The sequence below is a fragment of the Alexandromys fortis genome, unplaced genomic scaffold (genome assembly GCF_014885135.2).
Source record: "Alexandromys fortis isolate MF-2015 unplaced genomic scaffold, M_Fortis_MF-2015_v1.1 scaffold_66, whole genome shotgun sequence".
Lineage (NCBI taxonomy): Eukaryota > Metazoa > Chordata > Mammalia > Rodentia > Cricetidae > Alexandromys > Alexandromys fortis.
This window is the reverse complement of record NW_026067950.1, coordinates 513,807-535,175: the sequence shown is the minus strand read 5'-3', so window position 1 is coordinate 535,175 and position 21,369 is coordinate 513,807. Positions and strand designations below refer to the sequence as shown.

The 21,369-nt window shown below is 36.8% G+C and overlaps 2 protein-coding genes across 4 annotated transcripts in view; one reads left to right on the top strand and one right to left on the bottom strand.

Annotated features, from left to right (window-relative positions):
* The window catches only part of Itgbl1 (integrin subunit beta like 1), a 184,534-nt gene extending 178,853 nt beyond the window's left edge, over positions 1–5,681 (top strand). The window contains exon 11 of the mRNA XM_050150393.1: positions 741–5,681. Within this exon, the coding sequence (XP_050006350.1) occupies positions 741–832 (92 nt within the window). The 3' untranslated portion in view covers positions 833–5,681. The remainder of the gene's footprint in view (positions 1–740) is intronic.
* The window catches only part of Fgf14 (fibroblast growth factor 14), a 465,307-nt gene continuing 447,208 nt past the window's right edge, over positions 3,271–21,369 (bottom strand). For all 3 annotated transcript variants that reach the window (XM_050150394.1, XM_050150396.1, XM_050150395.1), the window contains 2 exons: positions 11,097–11,295; positions 3,271–7,789 (listed from right to left, as the gene is read on the bottom strand). In XM_050150394.1, coding sequence (XP_050006351.1) covers positions 7,653–7,789; positions 11,097–11,295 — 336 coding nt within the window. In that variant the 3' untranslated portion in view covers positions 3,271–7,652. The remainder of the gene's footprint in view (positions 7,790–11,096; positions 11,296–21,369) is intronic.

Here is a 21,369-nt window from a genome sequence, read left to right as displayed (position 1 = left end):
AGGTATCCTGGCCGGTTTTAGGGAGCTGTGTATACATGTGAATGTGTGTGTGGTGGGGAAGACAGCAATAGAGTATACAAAAGCTTTGACTGTGTGATGGCCATCACAAACCTAATTAATTGAATTATAACAATTAGCTATGAAAATGCTGAACCAAGTTAAACAATAACATGTACATGTGTTCTGCTGAAGTTATTGTTTTAAATATAAAATGTACACATATTAATAGTGTTCGATTTGATTCAATATACCATTAATAAATTCTTTTTCAGTAACCCAAAATAGTTTTGTAATCAAACATTTTAATAAGGCTAAAGATAACTATTTTGACATGACATTAAATTAGACAATCACTTTTTCTCTCCACTTTACTACACAAAGATATTTTTCTAGCGCTCTGGCCTGCCTAACTTCATATCAAGGGGTTTTATATTTTTCTGCATTTATTTGTAAGTCAGACATGGTTTGTCCACTAACAGAAAATAGGATTCTGATATGGGAGCCCAGCTGAGTGATGCAAGAGTCAGTACTGTTTGATTAACAGCTTATGGCAACAAAGAGATGTCACTAAGTATCTTAAACTTGTACTTCTTTCAGGTTTTTAATAACATAATAATGTCATTGTATTATAAAACACAGAGGATAAATAGAATGGTTTTCTCATGAACAGTTATGATTTACAGTCATATATTCTAATGGTGCTTTTTGATCATCATTTTAATCCACATGTTTTGTTGCAGGGAATGGAATCTGTAGCTGTGGAAACTGTGAATGCTGGGATGGATGGAATGGAAATGCATGTGAAATCTGGCTTGGCACTGAATATCCTTAATGATTCTATGGGAGACAACTGGATTCTCATTTCTAGGCCATTTTAGAAATTTAGAGGAAAACGTGTATACAGCAGTAGGAAAAACTATTGTGTATTTTTTCTATTTCTAACTGCCTGAGTGAAATATGGGTCTTCATTAGAAATGACTTTAGCAAACTGATGTAAATTATACCATGAAGAATTGTTCTCCCATAATTAACATCAGTGTTTCACAACTGAGGAGGACAATTTTGCAACCCACAAGACATTTGGCAATGTCTACAGATAATTTTGTTATCATACTGGGTATGGTAGGAGTCCTTGTGCTATGAGCATTTTAGAGGTAGTGACCATAGACAATGCTGAAAACTCTACAGAAAATAGAAAGACCTTCACAGCAAAGTATTTTCTGATACCCAATCTTTGCCAATAAGTAGTGAAAAATGCCAAATTGCATGGTATTTAGGACTCTACAGTCTGACACCACTGAAACACTGTATCAGAATATAAGGATGATATTTATTCTCACATAAACCATTCAGTAGAATTTTTCCAGGATTCTTTATGACTCTGAATTTGCATATTTGGGAAAATAATGACAGACACATATGACATGTAATGATAGGTGGGAATTTACCAGATCAAAAGGGCTTTATACTCACAAGAATGTCTTACAGGAAGAAATAAAAAATGTACAAGTTGACATTTTAATAAATAGTGACATAAGTTTTTTTTATATTCTGTGCCAATATCTATTTATGCACTGAAAACGAACACGACATAAAAATGAATTGGAATGCCCACTTTAGATCCCAGGAACTAACAGGCCATGTTTTTTAAGACTAGGCATGAGTTACATGTACAAGAAATCTGGTTTTTATTTAAATTGATTCATATAATGTGTCCTCTGAAGAAAACAGTGTCTAGTTAGAAACACAAGGATCCTCATACTGCATTCATTGCTCTTAAAAGACTTCCTTTTCTTCAAAGAAGTGGAAGGGTCAAAAAGAACAATACCTGTTTTAGAAGTTCAGAAATGGACTCCAAAATCTATAAATACCTTAAATCAAAATTACAAATATTCACTCAGTGATAGGAACAAAATGTTTATTTTCTTGGTGAAATTTTGCTTTGTATGAAACTCACATTGAATTATGAAAATGTACAATATTTGGGGTTCCCTTGCATATATACAGTTAGATCTACTTATACACATATTTGAAGCAACCATTATTTATAGCTAAAAAAATACCTTTTTCCTAAATGTGAATTATTTGTAAAATCCTAAAATAACATAGCAAAATCATTTCTGTATTGTTTTAAGATGAAATTTTACTTGCAAATTTTATATTAATAATGTAAATAGTCTAGAGTCATGGCTTGGACTTTATCAGTCAAGTCACCAAAAGTAAAGAAAACATGCCTCCACTGTATTACTTAAAAAATTAAATACTGAAAAGTATTTGAAGAGTCAATTTCACTGGTGCTGGTTTTATAGTAATAATAAGGTTCTGAGAATTTAAACTATTTATAAAATTGTTGCCTCTATCCTGAGATTAGGGGACCCAGCCATATAGGTTTTATTTCTATTACTGAGCTGGCAATCAATGTCAGTTTTATAAAATGAAGAAAATATAAGGAGTTAAGGTATAGTATGGATGATTGCGTTTTTCCTCTTCTCTATATTTTCCTTTTCTTTATATACATTTTAAGTCAATTACAATAATTCAGTAGCAATTCTGATGATATGTTTGGTGATATCCAAACATGAGAGTCAATGACCATTCCCTCATGGTACAAAGACCTTCTGATTTCCCTACTGCAGGACTCAGCCTTCTTTAAAGGTGTGAACAATGTATAATAGATATTAGATAAACCACTGTAGGATTTTTCTTTAATTGTTTAATATTTTAAAATTGTAATAAATAAAAATCCATCCTGAACCATACATAAACAGGTTGTGGGCTGACTTTAATCACAGCTGTGCATGATAGTTTGCCAGACTTGCCCTTGGAATTACCTCCAGATCCCATTCATCACCCCAGGTGTGTGTTTTTTAATTATTACAATTCTCTCTCTAGTTTTTATCATTTCTATCAGTAGCTTCTACCACAAAATTATGTGGTGTTCTTAAATCTTCACAAGAAAAAGTGTTAAAACATCATTAGCATATAAGTGTTCTCAGAATAGAGTTCAACATTGGAGAAATGGTAATTCCATGAAGATCAAAATGTGTCTTAAAAATTTAGACAACAGGAAAGTATGTTGTAGTTTGCCATGTTCTGGAGTGTGTTATTACAAATTATGGAAGGAAGCTAATATATGTCTCACAGTAACCTAAACTCTAATCAGTTTTTTTCTTAGAAAACTGACTTTAGAAAACCTTCAGTTTGTTTGCTGTAACATGTGTGTGTATGTGTGTGTGAAAATCACACACACTTTTGTTTAAAAAAAACCGAAAACAAAAAAACATGGTGACAGGCAAAGACATAATATATCTCCTACCTTAATTTGATTCTGCACTTTGACTCCAAAATAGAAAGTACCTCATTGAAAATGCTGAGCAAGGACAAATTTTTAATGAGTAGGAGAAAGTAAGCAAATCTCTTTGGTTTGCTTGTGATTTTCAAAAATTACACTGGGACCCATGATAATTGAAAAGGTGGCATTAGGTTCACCAGTGGTAATGATTCTGATCCTCACCGCACTTGTTTAACAAACCATGAGTGGAGAATCCTTCCAGAGGGATTATAAAAGTCAACAAAAGTCCTCAAGATATGAAGAGAACCATTGTTCCTACTGCCTTTAAGAAATCCTAAGTTCATCTGGATTCCAGCAGCACCAAGAATGACTTACCTCTACCAGCTCAAAAGCAAACTCAGCCTCACCAGCAGATATCAAGATTAGACTAAATGAGAACCGAGAACAAGGAAAACAAAAACCACAACAGTCTCAATCTGCAAACTCAACTGTCACAACTTTGAAACCCACACAGTATTCCACATATTCACATAGATTTGTGTGTTACTTTTTAAGCCAATCCTTGTGTCCTTTATTTCAGAACAATACAATTTACATTCTATATTTGACTAAATCTGTATTTTAGAAAATAATTAGACATTTAGCCTAATTGTTTTCCTATGATATGCCTGTTTTCTGATATAAAATTGAAAATCATTTTAAACTATTTTCTGTTTCTTTTAAATTGAAACTTTGTCATTCTAATCTCATGCTTCTTTTTCAGGGGCTATCAAATATCTATTATCCATGTAATGTCTGAAAGAAATTTTTTAACAAAATAATACATATTCATTTTAGGGACCAACAAAGGATGTGTTGGGGTTTGTTTGCTTAAAGTACCAAATCTGATATCGGTCCTTTGGGGGAAAATATATGGTTTAGTAGTTTAATAATTAAGAGGGAACGTATGATACATTCTGTTTACTTGCTGGGAAGTCAATAATTAGAAAGACTAGAGCAAAAGTCATGGGATCCTTTTTGGATCTAGTCCTCACTCCAAAGCACCCAGGATAAGCAAACACTTAAAACAGATCCCAAATTCTCCAGAATACATTTAAAACAGATCCCAAATTCTCCAGAATACATAAGGAAAGGGTACTCAATTACTTTTTACACTTCACACAGGACAGACTATTTGAGTATCTTCCATAATTAATTCCTGGGAAAAAATTAAATTTCAGGAAGCAAACTTATTTGGAAACAAAAATTGTGACACTTGAGTTATGTAAGAGACTAATATTAATGAGCACTGTTGATGGATAGGTAAAGCAATCAGCTACCATAACAAGGTGGTAGAACTATCCCTCCCCCACCAGATGTGCATGCAGAAGGAATGGGTCTTTTAGAGACATGTTACAATGGATATACATAGAGGGAGATATAAAACACACAGTCTATAAATACAAATGTGTTCCATCAGATTTACTATACAGAACATCAGTGATGACATATTGTACTTAATTATAGCAAACTTAATTTCTGAGGGAAGGAATGATGAACTTCTTTCAGAAAATTAGCAAGAGAGGTATCATCAAGGAGCTAAAGTTTTCTTTGGCATGGTAAAGGGGAAAATTGAATTTATCAACTTATTTACAGAGAGTTCTCTATATTTAGGATGATACAATGCTATTTTGTACATAAAGTTATTTATGGTTTCCATATGCTTTCATATGAGTATTTTATTTGATATGTTGTATCTGTGAATACAACAAATGGTAAGAAACACAAATTGTACAATACAGACAAGCTCTCTGTATGTAAATAAAAAAAATACATACCAGTACCTCTACATGGGTCCTAGTACATGCAGTTCATTTGGTGCTTTCCTCTTCCCATGCAACAGGTGAGACCAGACACAAAGAAATGGTCTAACTAAATCAAAGGTATAACAAGAACCCCTCTGCAATGTATCTAAACATATATTTTTAGAAAGAAACCACTAGGATTACAGTAATACATTCTCTCATAGACAACTGACAACTCTTGGAAAACAAAACAGGAAAACATTAACATGAATCTCAATCATTTACAAAAATAAATCTTGCCTTAATTTTAACCACTAGCCAGGTCTTCAGAACAGAAATTTCAACTAATGCTGGCTAGCCAAAACAGAAAGGTAGGCTAGTTTTGGGGTGTGTGTACATGTGGATGGGTATAAATTGTGTTTATAAGGCCAACTAAAAGGAGTTGCAAATTATTCACATTTTACCACATATTATGGTATGTATGTCTTCCCTAAATAATCATTTAATGGGTTTTGTCTAATTATGCATAACAGCAAATCAGTAATGGTCAAAGGAATCATTTTTTGTAATTGAGCATTATTGACAATAAATCTATTCAAACATTATTCTAATTGTTATTTCTTAAAATGGAAACCAATATGAAAATGAAATAAGCATAGTTAAATTTATACTGAATCTTTAATCAGCTAAGCAAGCCAATTTTTGTTCTATGTTGGGCAAGGGCTGTCATGGAAATTCATGAAATCAATGAGAAAATAATTTCCCAGTAAGCACAGTGTAGATGGGGACCAATGGCAGCTAGGTTATTCTGCCACATGGAAATCAGAACAAGAGGCCAGTACGTTGATCACACATAGACTGTTTTCTAGAAAAGAGGTTCAGTTTGGTCTTAATGAGATTTTCTGAGAAAAAAACAACATGGAATTTTATTGTGTACACACAGGTAACAAATGTATTTCCAAACAGTTTAGTATTGAACAGTTTGAAGCTCGTTAAATCCAATATTGAACATTTTATATAGACTCTTCAAACCTTGTCTCCAGAAATTTACCACCTTTCTTAGTACCCTTAAAATTGGAGTTTCACAGAATTTAATTAAAAATGAAGTTACAAAAAGCAAAAGAAAACAAAATCAAATAAATTAAATGGCCCAGATCCCCAATGCTGGAGTGCGTTGATTTGTCTTAGTTTTATCTAGGGTATTCAACAAACTGCATTCTGATATCTTTGCAATTTACCTCAAACCCAACCTGTTGGACCCTACAGAGCTGAGTTAAAGGCATATGTGTACTGGTGACACACACAGTACCAGACCCAGCATGCTAAGCTGTGGAAAAAAAAAGGAATTTTTTTCTATTATCCAGTTTAGAAACTTGTATTAAAAACCAAAAATATTAAAGTCTAATTTATACTAACGTGTGCATTGCTTCTGCAGGAAAAAACACACAGCCTCCTTGCCCATGCTCTACTGAGGACAACTGGAATGCAGCCCAAATCAGGGAGGGGGCATTGAGTTATCTTCATTAAAAAAAAGGGAGGAAAGGGTCAGAAATGGATTTAGGTAGCATATTTCTTATAAGTTGTAATGATTTGTTTTTATTTTTCCTTTTCCCAATAATGAGGATTAATAGATGAAAAAAATGAACCTTAATCAGGCCTACAAGGCCTACAGAATTCTTTGGACCCACTTTCTCAAAAACCAAGTGGGTCTTGCTCGCTGGGCAAGGCAAATGTTACCATTACCAGTAAGCTTGTGATATGTATAAAACACACACACACACACACATACACACACGAATAAACTTAGAGGGGATGCCAAACACCTATCATAGAGAGCTTCCCATGGATTGTGTTTGACCCTTGGTCTACCCAGGCCATGACCACCTCAGGGGTCCAGTGTGTCCTACTGGACAGAGCGTATATGTGTGTTTAATCGATAATGTGAGCCAAAGACAACCTTAATCTTTGTAGATACGATTTGTAGTAATAGGTTTAGAAGGCTTCCTGATTCCCTGATTGTTCTCCAAACTAAACCAACTACAACACTGAAGATTCAGAGGAACACAATCCTGCTAAATGTCACAGACAGTGGAGCAAGCAGCCTTGCAAAAATGGGAAAAAGAGAAATCCATGATAGCACAGGTTTACAGCGTCTAACTAGAAATTACTCAATATTATTTGTGTGCTACAAAATTGAACTTAAACACATGGATTTCGCTGAAACAGGACTCAAAAAAGGATTATGGGTAGCTGTCAGCAGGCAAGGTATTGAGTGTACTTGTGAAGTATGTCATTCACATGAAGTGTCACAGTCACAGAAAAGATATTAAAAAGGCATTCCATATCTGGTAGGGCATTCCATGGTCTGAGTTTAGCTGGTTTGTCCAGGTGTCTTCTTGGTGTGGGGGACCACAGGTTGAGATTTATCCACTTGCAACAAAGGAGGTCTGAGACAGCATAGAACAAGCATCAGCTTGATTGCTGGGGTTCTTCAGCCACAGGAGCAGGAATGTCTAGTAAGGATAAATCACTCCACTGTGCTCTGGACAAGTAAGTCAGGACACCTGAGGATCTGGCTATGTGGTCTTGCACTTGTTGACTGGTTTTCCTCCATTCATTATTGCAGATGCACTTGTACTTTTGCTTGGAGTCACTCCAGCTTTCGGAACCGTTTCGCCAACATCATGCAAAGATGGTTCTCGGTACATGGCAACTAGAGATGTAAAGACAGGGAGAGAAAAAGAAGAAGTTATCTGGTAGCCATGCAAGAATGGCACACCACTTTTTGCACAGACCTCAGCCAGTCTGTATCTGTCTTTCGTGGATGAACACCATCCCATTGATAAGAGGACAGCAGTGTTAAGGCAGTCATTTCTAATCTATAAATTAAGACATAGCTTTAATGTATTTTCGAATTTATATATTTAAATATGTGTGTGCATATGTACATAGATGTGTTTTCTAATAAAGTTTAAGAGCTATGAACGTTTTGTAAACATATAAAGAAAAGCACACATAACTCAAGCATGAGCACACGTGCGCGGGCATACACACACACACACACACACACACACACACACACACAGTCTCTCTCTCCTCAACCTCCAGGAAGAAAAGTATTTGACCTAATTCTGGTTTCACCAGAGATCACTAAGCTATTTTTCTCTTCAGTGATTTAAAAGTCACACAGTCATACTGGGTTCTACTTGAAAGCTACACAGAGTATGATAATAAAGGGTTCCTTGTGCTTTAGCCGGAGTCTTCTGTGAATAATTTCTTTTACTTCCTTTTCCACTATCATAAATAGGGCTTTTATACAACTGGAGGCAACTGTATGGCATTTATTTTTTTGTATCTATTTTTCTGATGCATTGTTTAAAAATTAAGTAATTGGTGTTGGTAGGACAGAGGCATAAAATAGAAAGAGCAGTGGAGACTGATGTCTGAAAGGAAATCAGGGAATTGTTTGAGTTGTGCTTTGTTACATGAGCCCCATAGTTCATGCCACTTTTTAGGAAATGCTTTTGCAGAGTCTTGGCAAAGGCTATTTAAGAATATCTGACATGTGGAGAAATTAGTTGACTTAAACTTATCTGCCACCAGCAATATAATTAGAGTCTTTCTTCCCAACATGCTGCTTGGGCTTTGAAAGAACAGGTGCTGCAGAAAAGACCCTGGGTTGAGCGGGAATCAATGCCATGTGTGCTGTGGAGGTATCTTACATTTGCATCAATGTAACACATGAATTTTCTTAGCACACTAAATAAAGGTAAATGCATACTGAGATAAATGACTTAGAAACCATGTAAAAGAAGTCAGTCTCTAACCCAGGAGCTCTCTCCAAAGGATAACTTCTCACAAATGAAAAATTAGTTTTCTCCAGTGGAGTCTAAAGGTATACAAACCAATCTTAAGGCTTATCACCATACTCAACAATAGGTGGTCAACACAAAATGAACTTAATGGCATTTTTTTGAAGTTCTTTGTCTCATAATGCTTTGTCAGGGCTTTAGGCTTTTTGTTGTTTTCTTTCCTTATAGGATATATATATATATATATATATATTTCTTATTTTGTGTTTTATGTTAATTCTGTTTGTGTTAATCTGTGTGTCTCTGCATCTATATGTGTTTCTTGAGCTTATTCTTTTACTTCTTTCTTTTTTGTTTATGTTTTCTTCTATTTTGTCTTATTTGTTTTTATTTTATCATATTTTACCTTTTTTAGATGCCAATTTCAATTCTAATGACAGAGAAAAAGAAAGGGTGTGGACTTGGGTAGATAGGGAAGTGGAGAGGATCTAAGAGGATCCTTGGGGAGGAAAAATCATAATCAGAATATGTTGCATTAAAAACCCATTTTTAATTTTTAAAAAAAATGAGAAAAAGAAAGAAGTCTGCATTCTTAAAGCATCTCCAATTTCTCACCTGTACTAGTTAACTTAGGACCAAATAGTACCAAAGTTTTGACTTATACTATCTTTTAAGTAAAGTTGGGTGGGAGATCTGACTGCCCTATCCAGAAACAATCATACCCCTGTAAAAATGTCTATAACTGTCCTAAAACTTTTAATTATATAATATATAACCTATTTGGGCTTGTAAAGGAAATTAATATCTCTATAATAATCATCACTGTTAAATGTTGTGTTTCAGAAATAGTGTTTTAAAGGAATAGAAGAGCACACTCTCTTGTTTTGATTGGAATACCTCTGTCTAGGAATTATTTTCCAACATATCACAATATTTTTCTCTCCTCATATTGTGCATCATACTCACACAACAGTTAAACTTAAGGCTGAAATAACAAATAATAGGATTATCTGTGATAATACTGTTTATATGGCAGCAGGAATGTCTCTGATATTTTCTGTGCCCCTCATCCTTTTCTTACATGTCTCAAACATGACAAACCTATAGGAGAGGGGCTGTATCAGCTCAGTGGTAGGAGGTAATACTGAGGAACTTCAAAACATGAAGCCCGAAGAGTCCTAAGAGAAAACTGAGAAATTCTGTAGATAGTCTGGGCTACAACCGACAAGAAGTCACTACCATCACCATGTCAACCTCTAGAGGGACCTGGTGGTATTTTCTTTTATCCCAAGAGTCTAGGGCACCTGTGAAGCTTGCTTGCTTTGTTATTTTCCTCATTTTGATTCTTTTTTTTATAGAATTGTATTTTAATTTTTTAAAAAGGAATAGCATCAAAGTCATTTTTTTCAGTTTTAAAATTTACCGTAATAGCAATTGATTGATCCTTCTGGCAGAATAATTAATAAACAAAGTACATATATTCCTAATGAACAGAGCATGGTAACTTGGGCCTTGGGATCTGATAAAAATAAATGTGAAGGAGCTTCTATTTAGAGCTGAAAGTAGACATGTTCCTTAATACAAGAGAAATAATTTATGCAGCATAGAAGGAGATATGGAACTTTACAGAGTTTTTAAGTGTCATTTTCAAGAATTATAACAATTCAAAAGATATTTTACCCAGACCATTTGAAAACAGGCAAATACTTGAAATTCTATGTGAAAATGTTTTTCTTATATACTTATTACACGTTTGTAATTACATAGTTTATTTTTATCTTTCAAATAATTGACTATAAATCATGAACTACTTAGACCATTAGGGACAGTGAGGATTTGCAGCATTGAAAGAAGTTTTCTGTTGTGTGTACATGCGTGCACACTCATGCACACACACACACACACACATACAAATAGAGAGGGGGGAGGGATGGAGAGGGACGGAGAGGGAGAGGGAGGGAGGATGTTTTTATTTTTCTTCTTTCCCCCCATTTTTGGTGTCCAGAAATGAGAATCCTGGCTTTGGCACATGTGAGCTCATGTTCTACCCCCAGACCTATATTGGTGCCCACAAAGCTTAGCCCAGAACAATAAGGAGAAACATATTCAAACAGCACTCCAATAAAGGACATTTCTGTCAGCCTATGAACGGTTTCTGTGTAATGTATATAACAGTTTCCAAGAGGATGATGCATATGGTGTACTCACCTTCCAATGGCTTGGGTAGAAAATGAGCTGCTGCTTTAGTTTTCTTTACTCTGTTCCCTTTCATAACTTGCCCTTCCTTATTTAATCCCAAAAACCAGGCTCTGCCAGACTCCTGTTGCCTGTACAGCATGGATGAGTAGATTACATAATAGTTTTCAAAAACAGACTCTTTAAACTTGCATTCAGGGGTAAAAAGTTCCTATTAGAAGAAAGAAGAGAAGAAAATTAAGTAGAAAGCAGAAGCTTCCAATGTTCACTCATTCTGCATGAATTTCTCTGACATATTGACCATACTTAGGGATAACTGGAGTTGAGTGCTCCTATATGCAGGAACTCCCTATACATAATTTTGATACCAAAGGAATTTGGAAAGTCTGCAATTGGTGGGCATATATATGCAAAGATAAGTTTCTCTTAATAAGGAAATAAAAAATGTAAGATAGTCAGGGTAGCTCATGCTTGTAATTTGAATATTTAGAAGAGTGAGGTAGCTGGATTGCTATGAGTTTGCAGACAGTTCTAACACAGCACATTCGAGGACAGCCCTACCTATATAGCAAGACCCTGTCTAAATGACAAAAACAAAAAGAAAAATGAACCATACAATATTTTCACTTAAATGGAGCCTAAATCGATCAGTGTCTAACCACTTACCACATTAGAGTACCACCATCTATTCCTAATAAAGTTTACAAAAATATTTAAGATGTTACATGTATTATATTATTTCCATTGAAATAACTTCACAAAAAAGTAGTCACTTGTCCCTTGGATCACTAGTATTCCAGGGTGACAAATTTATAACAATGAGGAACAGACTAAAACTGCAAACCACAGTCATACAATGAGATGGAATACAACTTAGCCACCAGAGCTATTGGTATGTCACAAGTTGAGGACATCCATTCTATCTGGAGCATGTGAAAGGACCTGACGTACAGATCTAAAGCTGCAGGATCTCCACAACAAAGGACAACAACAGGATATCCAGAAAGAATACTATTGAGGGCCCAGCATCCATGGTGTAGGAGAAACCAGAGGCCTTGAATCAGACCAATGACTCTGCAACGAACACTTGCAAGTAAAGATATATGGACAAGGGGGCTTACTGCGTGACTCACTGTGTCACACTGCAACTTCCATGGTGAGATTTTTAATTTTTCCCTTCCCCCCCCCCTCTCAATTTATTTTTAGGGGAGTGTTTAGGAACAGAGGGTGGATGCAAAGGTACAGGGAAATGAATGGGATCATGATACACAATATGAATACTATTATATTATATATATTGAATAAATAAAAAGGTTTTAAAAGTGTGAGTTATTGAGCATTATCTTCTTCAGTATGTTTTAGTGTGCTCCATAAATTTGTTTCACCAGAAAGCAATTTTCCAAGAAGCAATGAATTTCATTCATTCAGATGCATTTCATGACAAGGATGACATATGCATTGATCAATATAAGACATTAGCAAAACAAAAGGTAGGGTGGGTCCCTCCCACAGAGATGTCTGCAGATATCCATGATACTACCCCAGATTTTAATAAGATCTTGCCTAAATAAATGTTCAGGCCTTCCACTAAATTTCTGATTCCAAATACCCTTCTTTTAGTTCTCATTAATAAGCTGAGCCTCACTGAGCCAGGGTCTCAGAGGTGTCTCAGAAAAAAGTGGATAAAGTGGCGAGGCCAGCAAAATGAATATTCCAAATCAGACTTAGAGCCTGTGAGGGTTAACTTTCATTGCCTACATTATGCAACTGCAGATTTCTTAGGAAGACAGGTCTTGATTAGAGATATCCTGTGGGCATGTCTGTGAGAGATTGTGTTAATCAACTTAATTGATGTGTTAGGCCCAGCTTCTGTGGGCAGCAACATTCCTGAATGCTGTCCTGAGCTATATTAGGTTGGAGAAATCACAGAAATGAGGTTGAGCACAAGCAAGTGAATTTGCAGGCATTCATTTTTCTCTGGTATTGACTTTTATGATATGACTAGTTTTTTGAAGTTCCTGTCTTGACTTCTCCACTATTACCTAGAATTGTAAGATGAAATAAACCTCTTGTTTCTCTCAGTTGCTTTTAGTCATGGTATTTTATCACAACCACACAATAAAGCTTGTAGGGCTCCCAATACATCTGCCATATATGATGTAACTTATTCACTGGACACTGCAAGGCTTCTTACACCACTTTTAAGGTGTTTTAGAAACTTTTGTGTTTGTGTTGTGTATGTGCGTGTATGCATTATGTATGTATGTGTGTGTGTGTGTGTGAGAGAGAGAGAGAGAGAGAGTGTGTGTGAGTACATGTGTGTGGGGAGTACATGTGTGTATAAGCCATAATCTATACCAGGTTTCTTTCCCTATGACTCTTCATCTTATTTTCAAAGACAGAGTCTTCATTGAACCTGTAGTTCACTGCCTTGGTTAGACTGGCTGCCAGGGAGCCCAAAAAAATCTCCGTCTTTATCATCACCTTGCAATAGAATTACAGGCCCACATTGCCATGGCCGGCTTTTTACATGGGTGCTGGGAATCTGAATTCAGATCCTCATACTTGCATGATTAGGACTTTGCTCATTAAACTTTTTATTTAGTCTCTGTTTGCATTATTTTTGTAAGTTTTGCCTAAGATTTCAGATACACAGACATCTTTTGCCTTTAATCTCAGCACCTCTGAGGCAAAGTCAAGTGGATCTGTCCAAGTTCAAGTTCAGCTTGGTTTACATTATGAGTTCCAGGATAGCCAAGCAGACAATGCCTCAAACAAACAAACAAACAAACAAAATGAAACAGAACAAAACAAAGACAACAATAGAGAAATATATAATGTTGGTAAAGTCTGGTTGGTCCATTTTTGTCCATTTTCTTCCTGGTGAAATAATAAGAGCGAATACACAGAGAAACAGCATTCCAAGATGTTATTATCTAATACAGTTTCTTAAGACTTTTAAAGAACTTAATCTAGTCCTCAAATGTTACAGTCCAAAGCAATGACTGTATTCTCACGAGAATTGCTGGAACTACACATAGGTGGGACTATTTATTATGCAACAAATTACCATTTCTTGCCGCACACCGCAGCCCCTGTCTGCGCTCTATGCGCTAGAACCCAGTTCGTGAACTTTGGGCAAGGGGCTGGAGGTTGAGGAATACACTCGCAGAGACAGACCGACACGCAGACCTTCCAACACTGGTACCAAAAAGCCCCTCTTTAATAGCACCATGGAGGCTTAAATACACTGCAGTCAATGGCCAACAGGTGAAAATCCCATCCTCTGATCCTCTAAGCTAGACACAGCTTCTAGTAACTTCAATTAGAAGGCTCTAGGAGGGAAGAGCAGCTGAAGGCCAGGACTTAACTGGTCCCAACAATTTCTTATAAATATACTTTTAATATGCCCAGACAGCTAAGATTCAATCAGTGTTTGATTTTTATTTAGCTTAGTGTTCTTGGAAAGATGATTTTTATCTTCCTGGGTTTCAGTCTACATTTCTAAAATGGAGTTGAAATTATATAGAGGAATAAAATCTGCCTGGGAAAACTAGTGTGAATTTAACTCGTTTTAGAGCACTCAGCATGTAATAAGTACTAACTAGTTGTTATGAAATAACAAACTTTCCATTGTATAAGTAAACTTTTATGTATTTACGAAATTATTTAATTTCTATCAGATTCCACAGGTGAACATTTAATTACATGTTTAGTCAACAAACATGGCTTTACATCAAGTATTGAACTCACTGCCAGATATGACAAAATAAATAAAATTAGTCATCCATTTTATTTTAAAAGATCATATAAATACACACTGTTTATGGTAAACTGGCATCTTGGATGATAGAGGGATTATAGGCGGAGTGAAAAGCATTATGACAGACTAGAGACAGGAAATGCTACTGTGCATTAGGAGGACCATTAGCAGTTTGCCCTGAGATACAGGCATTATTGGGAAGAAACAGAAAGTGATGTGGCTAGGAAGGCAGGCTGAAGAAACGTGACAAAGGTTTATATATGCTGTCAGGGTGACAAAACCTATTGTAAGGAACATAGCACTCTTGAATAAGCAAGAGACTAATTATGAAAACACAAAGACCGTCACTGTGCAAGACATTTCAAGATTCCCAGTCTTCGGTTAATGGGACTATGAAGTGTTATTCCATTTTTTGAAGTTCTTTCATTTTTTCCCAAACTTCTAATTATGGAAACGAAGGTACCTTGGTTTCCAGAACTGAATCATTTCTCTAGGTTCTTGTCTTTCTTAACCAAGTAGTCACGCCCAGTCAGGAAAGATGCTTATCCATTAGACACCTGACATTCTTCACCTGACTACCACTACTCAGTGGTTACCTAATTGCAGACCACAAACAAAACTTTACAATCGACTTCCACTAAATTGTATAAAAATGGACTCTCCGTCAGTCCCACGACCCTGGACTGTACTCAGTGTCCCTGCCATGCTGCCATTTGTTGATAGATTTAATAACTTTTAATAACTGTCTTACTAAAATGACAGTCTTTCTCCGTGTCCCACTTGAACTTAAAACGTGAAACATTTCAAGAAACTGTCAAAAATGTACATTTGTGCTCATTTAAGTAGTTAATATTAGCATAATATATAGAGAACTGACAAATGTTATATCAGAATTATAAGCAACAAAATTGAAAGCATGTTACTCAAATTACTTAGGACATGAAATGTTTTCCTTGATGCTAACTTGTAAAATGATCTATAAAAGTGACACCCATCAACACAAAGAAAAAGTATTTATTTTTCATAGCAGACACAGTTATAGTTTAGTATTTGAGTGCTCCAGATGCGTTAGGGCGAAAGATGTATTGGGAAATTCAGTAATTAGAACATAAAATAATTGTAATTGATGAGATTAGGGGTCATGTGGGCATGGAAGGCTGTGGTAAGCAGGAGTGAAGCAATCTGTCAAACAAGGCTTGCTGATGAGGATAAATCTTTTTCCCGGGCCCTGCCAGGGGAAACTGTGGTGGGAACAAACTGAAAAATCCGTGCATTTGCGTGGGCAATGGAAAAAAAAAAAAAAAAACAGAACTCGTGAGAAGATCTGAGTTTTAAAATGAAAGAAAAAGAGCAACATTTTTGTTCTTTTTGCTTGACATAAGGCCTAGAGAAGCTAAATAAGAAGGTGATCCCAAAGAAAAACATATAGGCATCCTCCTGAATATTAACCTTCATCAGGCGATGAAAGGAGACAGTGACAGAGACCCACATTGGAGCACCGGACTGAAATCTCAAGGTTCAAATGAGGAGCAGAAGGAGAGAGAGCACGAGCAAGGAACTCAGGACCGCGAGGGGTGCACCCACACACTGAGACAATGAGGATGTTCTATTGGGAACTCACCAAGGCCAGCTGGCCCGGGTCTGAAAAAGCCTGGGATAAAACCGGGCTCACTGAACATAGCGGACAATGAGGACTACTGCGAACTCAAGAACAATGGCAATGGGTTTTTGATCCTACTGCACGTACTAGCTTTGTGGGAGCCTAGGTAGTTTGGATGCTCACCTTATTAGACCTGGATGGAGGTGGGTGGTCCTTGGACTTCCCACAGGGCAGGGAACCCTGATTGCTCTTCAGACTGACGAGGGAGGGGGACTTGATTGGAGGTGGGGGAGGGAAATGGGAGGCGGTGGCGGGGAGGAGGCAGAAATCTTTAATAAATAAATAAATTTAAGAAAGCCCTCTTCATTTTTTTAAAAGACCTTTTCATTATGACTGGTTCCACAATATATTTCTCAACACGGAGTATGCCAAGGGCTGGGAGTATGCACCTCCACTTTGATACTTTCAATGGACTGAAAAAGCATGGACTCCAGGCTATCTCTGAAGATCTAATTTATGTTTCTTATTCATTCAACTAAAAGGACTACTGTGACAGAATGCTGGCAGTGATAATACAAGAATGCTTATTTAAATTTAAATATAAACTCTCGCAAAGTGCCAAAACGAGATAGATAAGGAATTTGATGTGTCTTTTTCTTCTCTCACCTACCTATATTTAGAACCACCACCTTGACAACAAACCCAGCAGTTGAATTCCAGTAGAAACTTAAGTATTAATTTGTTCCAAATGCCAAACTAAACTGTCAAATTATAGAATAGGGAAAGAGCACAGCACAATGGAGACAGAAGTTTCATATCTCCTTCTCTGCTGCGGTTGTCCTGGAATGAAAGCACCATCTGCTATATGCACATTATCTTGACAGTAGCAGCGAATCCCTTCTCTTTATTCAGGAAAACACTCTGGTGGGCTATTTACATGTGCAAAGATAATTTTCGGGATTGTAGATGAAAGGGGAGGATGCTGGGAAGATATGGCCCATGTTTTACAACTCAGGAGGAATGAATTAGCCACCAACCCAAAGATTTGCCATAAACAAGGAGACACAATGCTATCACTGAAGTGACCTTGAAATGGAACCTGTAGGCTGCAGTCTTTAGCCTCTCAACTCAAAAAATAAAAAAACCCACAAAAAACATACAAACAAACAACAAAAAACTGTGACTTTCACCGCAAATTGGAAAGGGATAGTTTATTCTTAAGTCATCAGTGGCCACAACCTGGGAACACCCATTTAGGTTTCCCCAAATTCCATATCCCAGTGCAGTAACAATTAGAGGAAGATTTTATAATAAGAAAAGAAAGTCACAAATTGAGGCAGTTTTTAAAAACATTGGTTGAGGCAACAGGGAGATAGATGGATTATAGCAAAAAAGAGAATTCTCAGTTATAGGCCCTGGATGCTAGCTGATGACAGCTTTAGCCTTTTGATTGGTGGAAACAAGTTCTATTAAACTAATACATTCCGAGAGGTTTTATCTGTTAGTCACAGGGATGTTAGGACAGACACAGAGGTAAACAAGGAATGGCTAGTTAAGTCAGCTGAAGATAAATTAGAATTATGCTCTGAACCTACAGCATTCCAATCACCATGGAAGTTTTTTTTTTTTAATCAATTAATCAGTCTTGTAGAAAGTTCAAAGCAAAGTGCAATTTTTTTCCAGAAACTTTTTTTACAAGATCAAATCTAACACTTGTGAAGCAAATATAGTTTCATAGTGAAAGAAAATAAGAAAATTTATTTGGAGCCAAATGTTAGCAACCATGATTGGAAACATGGATTTAGGTTGCCCTGAAAGAAAGGTTCCAGTATGAAATCGCTTAAACGAACTTCCGAAGCCACAGAATAAAAGGTAGTCATAAGCAACATGTTCTGACTATCCAGGAATGATCAAAGGCAACTCTGACCCTGGGGATGTAACAATCTAAACTGACCAAAAGATTGTAGGATAATTCACCAGAAGACTTTATGGTAAACAGTAAAGTTGTATCGTTACTAGAGATATTGGGGAATTCCCATATTGGGTACCACATTCTACTTACAAAAATCTAGGACCCTTTTGCTAATCAATAAGAGAATTTAAAAACAAGCATAAAAGGAAGATTGAGAAAAGTTTTGCTAATGTGTGAGAAAAAAACAACAAGCCATTTAAACTTTAAACCTTGTAGCTACCTGTGAAGAAATGATGAAGAGAAATAAAAGAAAACCATGATATTTTAAGTTAAGGTGGGGAAAGTCTACACATTTAGCAATGCAGTTTATCAAGATGCTGTACGGCAGAAAGAGTAGGGAACTGACTTCAGAGAAGCAAAGCAAGAAAGCCCAAATCATCAGAAAAATTCAACTACACACACACACACACAAAGATAGGCAAAAGGTCTACAAAGTGCTAAGATTTTTCAGTGTTAGGACTCAGGAAGTGGACTGGCCTGCACAAAGTGTTTCCTGCGTCTGCACTGTAAGGGGAAGGGCTGCCAGGAAAGAAAATCCTGTTGCTTAATTAGAATAATGCATGCCCCTGCCCCTGCGTACTTGGAAAACCATGTTTCCATCCAGGCAGCTAAACAATAGCTCAGATTTTAGTCTTTTTATCTTAATGCGCCTCAAAATGTCCCAAATGGTCTATTGTTTTATATGGTGATTTAAGTACTCCAGAGGCATTCTTATTTGCTAGCGGGAGGGGAGGGGGAGAAAAAGGAGGGGTTCACTGTCTATGAGAGAGAAGATTGTTCCCTAAGACCTTCAGGGCAGCTTGCTGATATCTGTCTAGTTACCTAACATTAGCATTTTTTTTCCACTAAGAGTTCATGCAAATCATCTTTCCTGTCCCTCCAACCTGTATGCTGTGGGGAGGTAAGAAATAGCATGAATCATTCCTAAAGATGCAAGTCAGTACAATGGTGCCTCTGGTAGTGGTCACCGCTCCCTGGGAAAGCATGCTCCTTCTTAATGGCCCTTTCAGTCCTGACCTCTGTCATTCCTTGGGGCTGCTGCATTCTGCTAGGCCTTTTGTACGGCATTTCACACACCTGCTCTACTTTCTATCCATAGAGATCACCGGAAACAGGAACCAAAGCCAGAGCTTCCAGTAATAAATGCATTTGCCCAAATCACTGATAGAGGCACCAGGTAGGCAGCTCACAGGCAAGGAGGTGGGGGTGGGATCTCTGTTACAGGTTTTAGATGCTATCTGATGATGTTGTTCTTAGAGGCTGTGCTTTTAGAAACTGATAGTCTAGCCTACATCCCTGCTAACAGAGCTAAAGGCAACCCAGGTTTGTTTGGCTCAAGATTTGTAACATTCTGTCTCTCCACAATCACAGTTCTTAATCAGCTAGTCTTTAGAACTTTTAGCACAGGCTTTTTCAAGAAACTTCAAATTTCAACTTTGGGGAGTTGAGATAAAGATCACTTGTTTCTCAGACCTTAAAGTGTTTAATTTGGTACTTTAACAAAATAAGATTGCCAACTTTTGTTAAAAGTAAAATTTGAAGATTTTTACAATCTTTTTATGGGGAAAGAACTGTTTAATATCAAACTCCTAAGGGATAACTGCTCCTTATTGATTTTAGTGAAAACTTTAGCTTTCCCCCTATAAATATGGGCTTCCAATAAGAATGTACCACAGCCCACAGATTCTTCATGCTGTGCAACATGGTATAATCTGACTAAATGACAATTATTTTGCTCATGTAGCATATTAGGTCTCAGGAACCCAAGACAGAAGGCCAAAGTGAGGTGCCTATTTATATATTACCATGGCTGCCCCAGTTCTCCAGGCATCTCTCAGGACCTGTGGCTCCTCCCCCCACTTCTTATCCCACCTTTCCCCAACCCTAAAACTCTCCATCCTAAAGCCTTCCACTTCCCTTCCCCCAGACTGGTCCCTATATAACAGCATTTTAGCTACTCCAGTCTCTTGGCCTCTTGGCCTTGGCTGCCTCTTCTCTTGTTCTTCCTCCCCCTCTCCTCTCATGGCGCTGTATAGTCTGCTGGCCGTGTTCAGTCTGGACTCTTCCCTTTGCCTGTTTTATCCTTTATATCTATAGTAAAAATTTTCTCTATACTTTAGGACTAGTCATGTTCTCCTATTTTTATTTAATTTCTTAATTCATAGCAAAGTTTGTCAACCACCACCATTTCAAGGGGAAAATAAACATAGAAGTATCCTGACAAATTTACATTTCTTAAAATGAAAAGGAATTCTAAAATTAGTTTTAAAATGAGAGAATAGAGGGATTATACTAGGCATATATAGCAAAGGGCATATCATACATCCATGAGAAGTATTATTACCAGAAATTTTGAGGAACCCCACCTGAGATACTACATGTTACAGGGGAAATCTGTGTTCCCTTTTACAGTTCTTAGTTTCATCAGTAAAATAATTTAAAAGGAGACTCAGAAAAAAAAGGCTTAAGGGCAGTTTCATTGGATATTAAAAGAAAAACCCTAGAGCAATAGACTAAATCTTGACAGCTGTCTGGAAGAGAAAGACAAAGGAGAAAAACAGAGGCAGATACATAGTTGAGAAGAGCATAGCAAAGAAAGTGAAGACCCCAGAAGTACTGGAGGAGGCGTATGACCAGTATCTAAAAGGAGGAGACAAGAGTGAAAGAAGGAAAAGTTATGACTTTCTGAGTGAGGTGAGTCACTCTACAGTGACTGCACAGAGGACAGGATTCCTTGTAGAAAAGAAAACTGTAGCATTAAAGGGAGAACTATGGGGGCTGGAGAGATGGCTCAGAGGTTAAGAGCATTGCCTGCTCTTCCAAAGGTCCCGAGTTCAATTCCCAGCAACCACATGGTGGCTCACAGCCATCTGTAATGGGGTCTGGTGCCCTCTTCTGGCCTGCAGGCATACACACAGACAGAATATTGTATACATAATAAATAAATAAA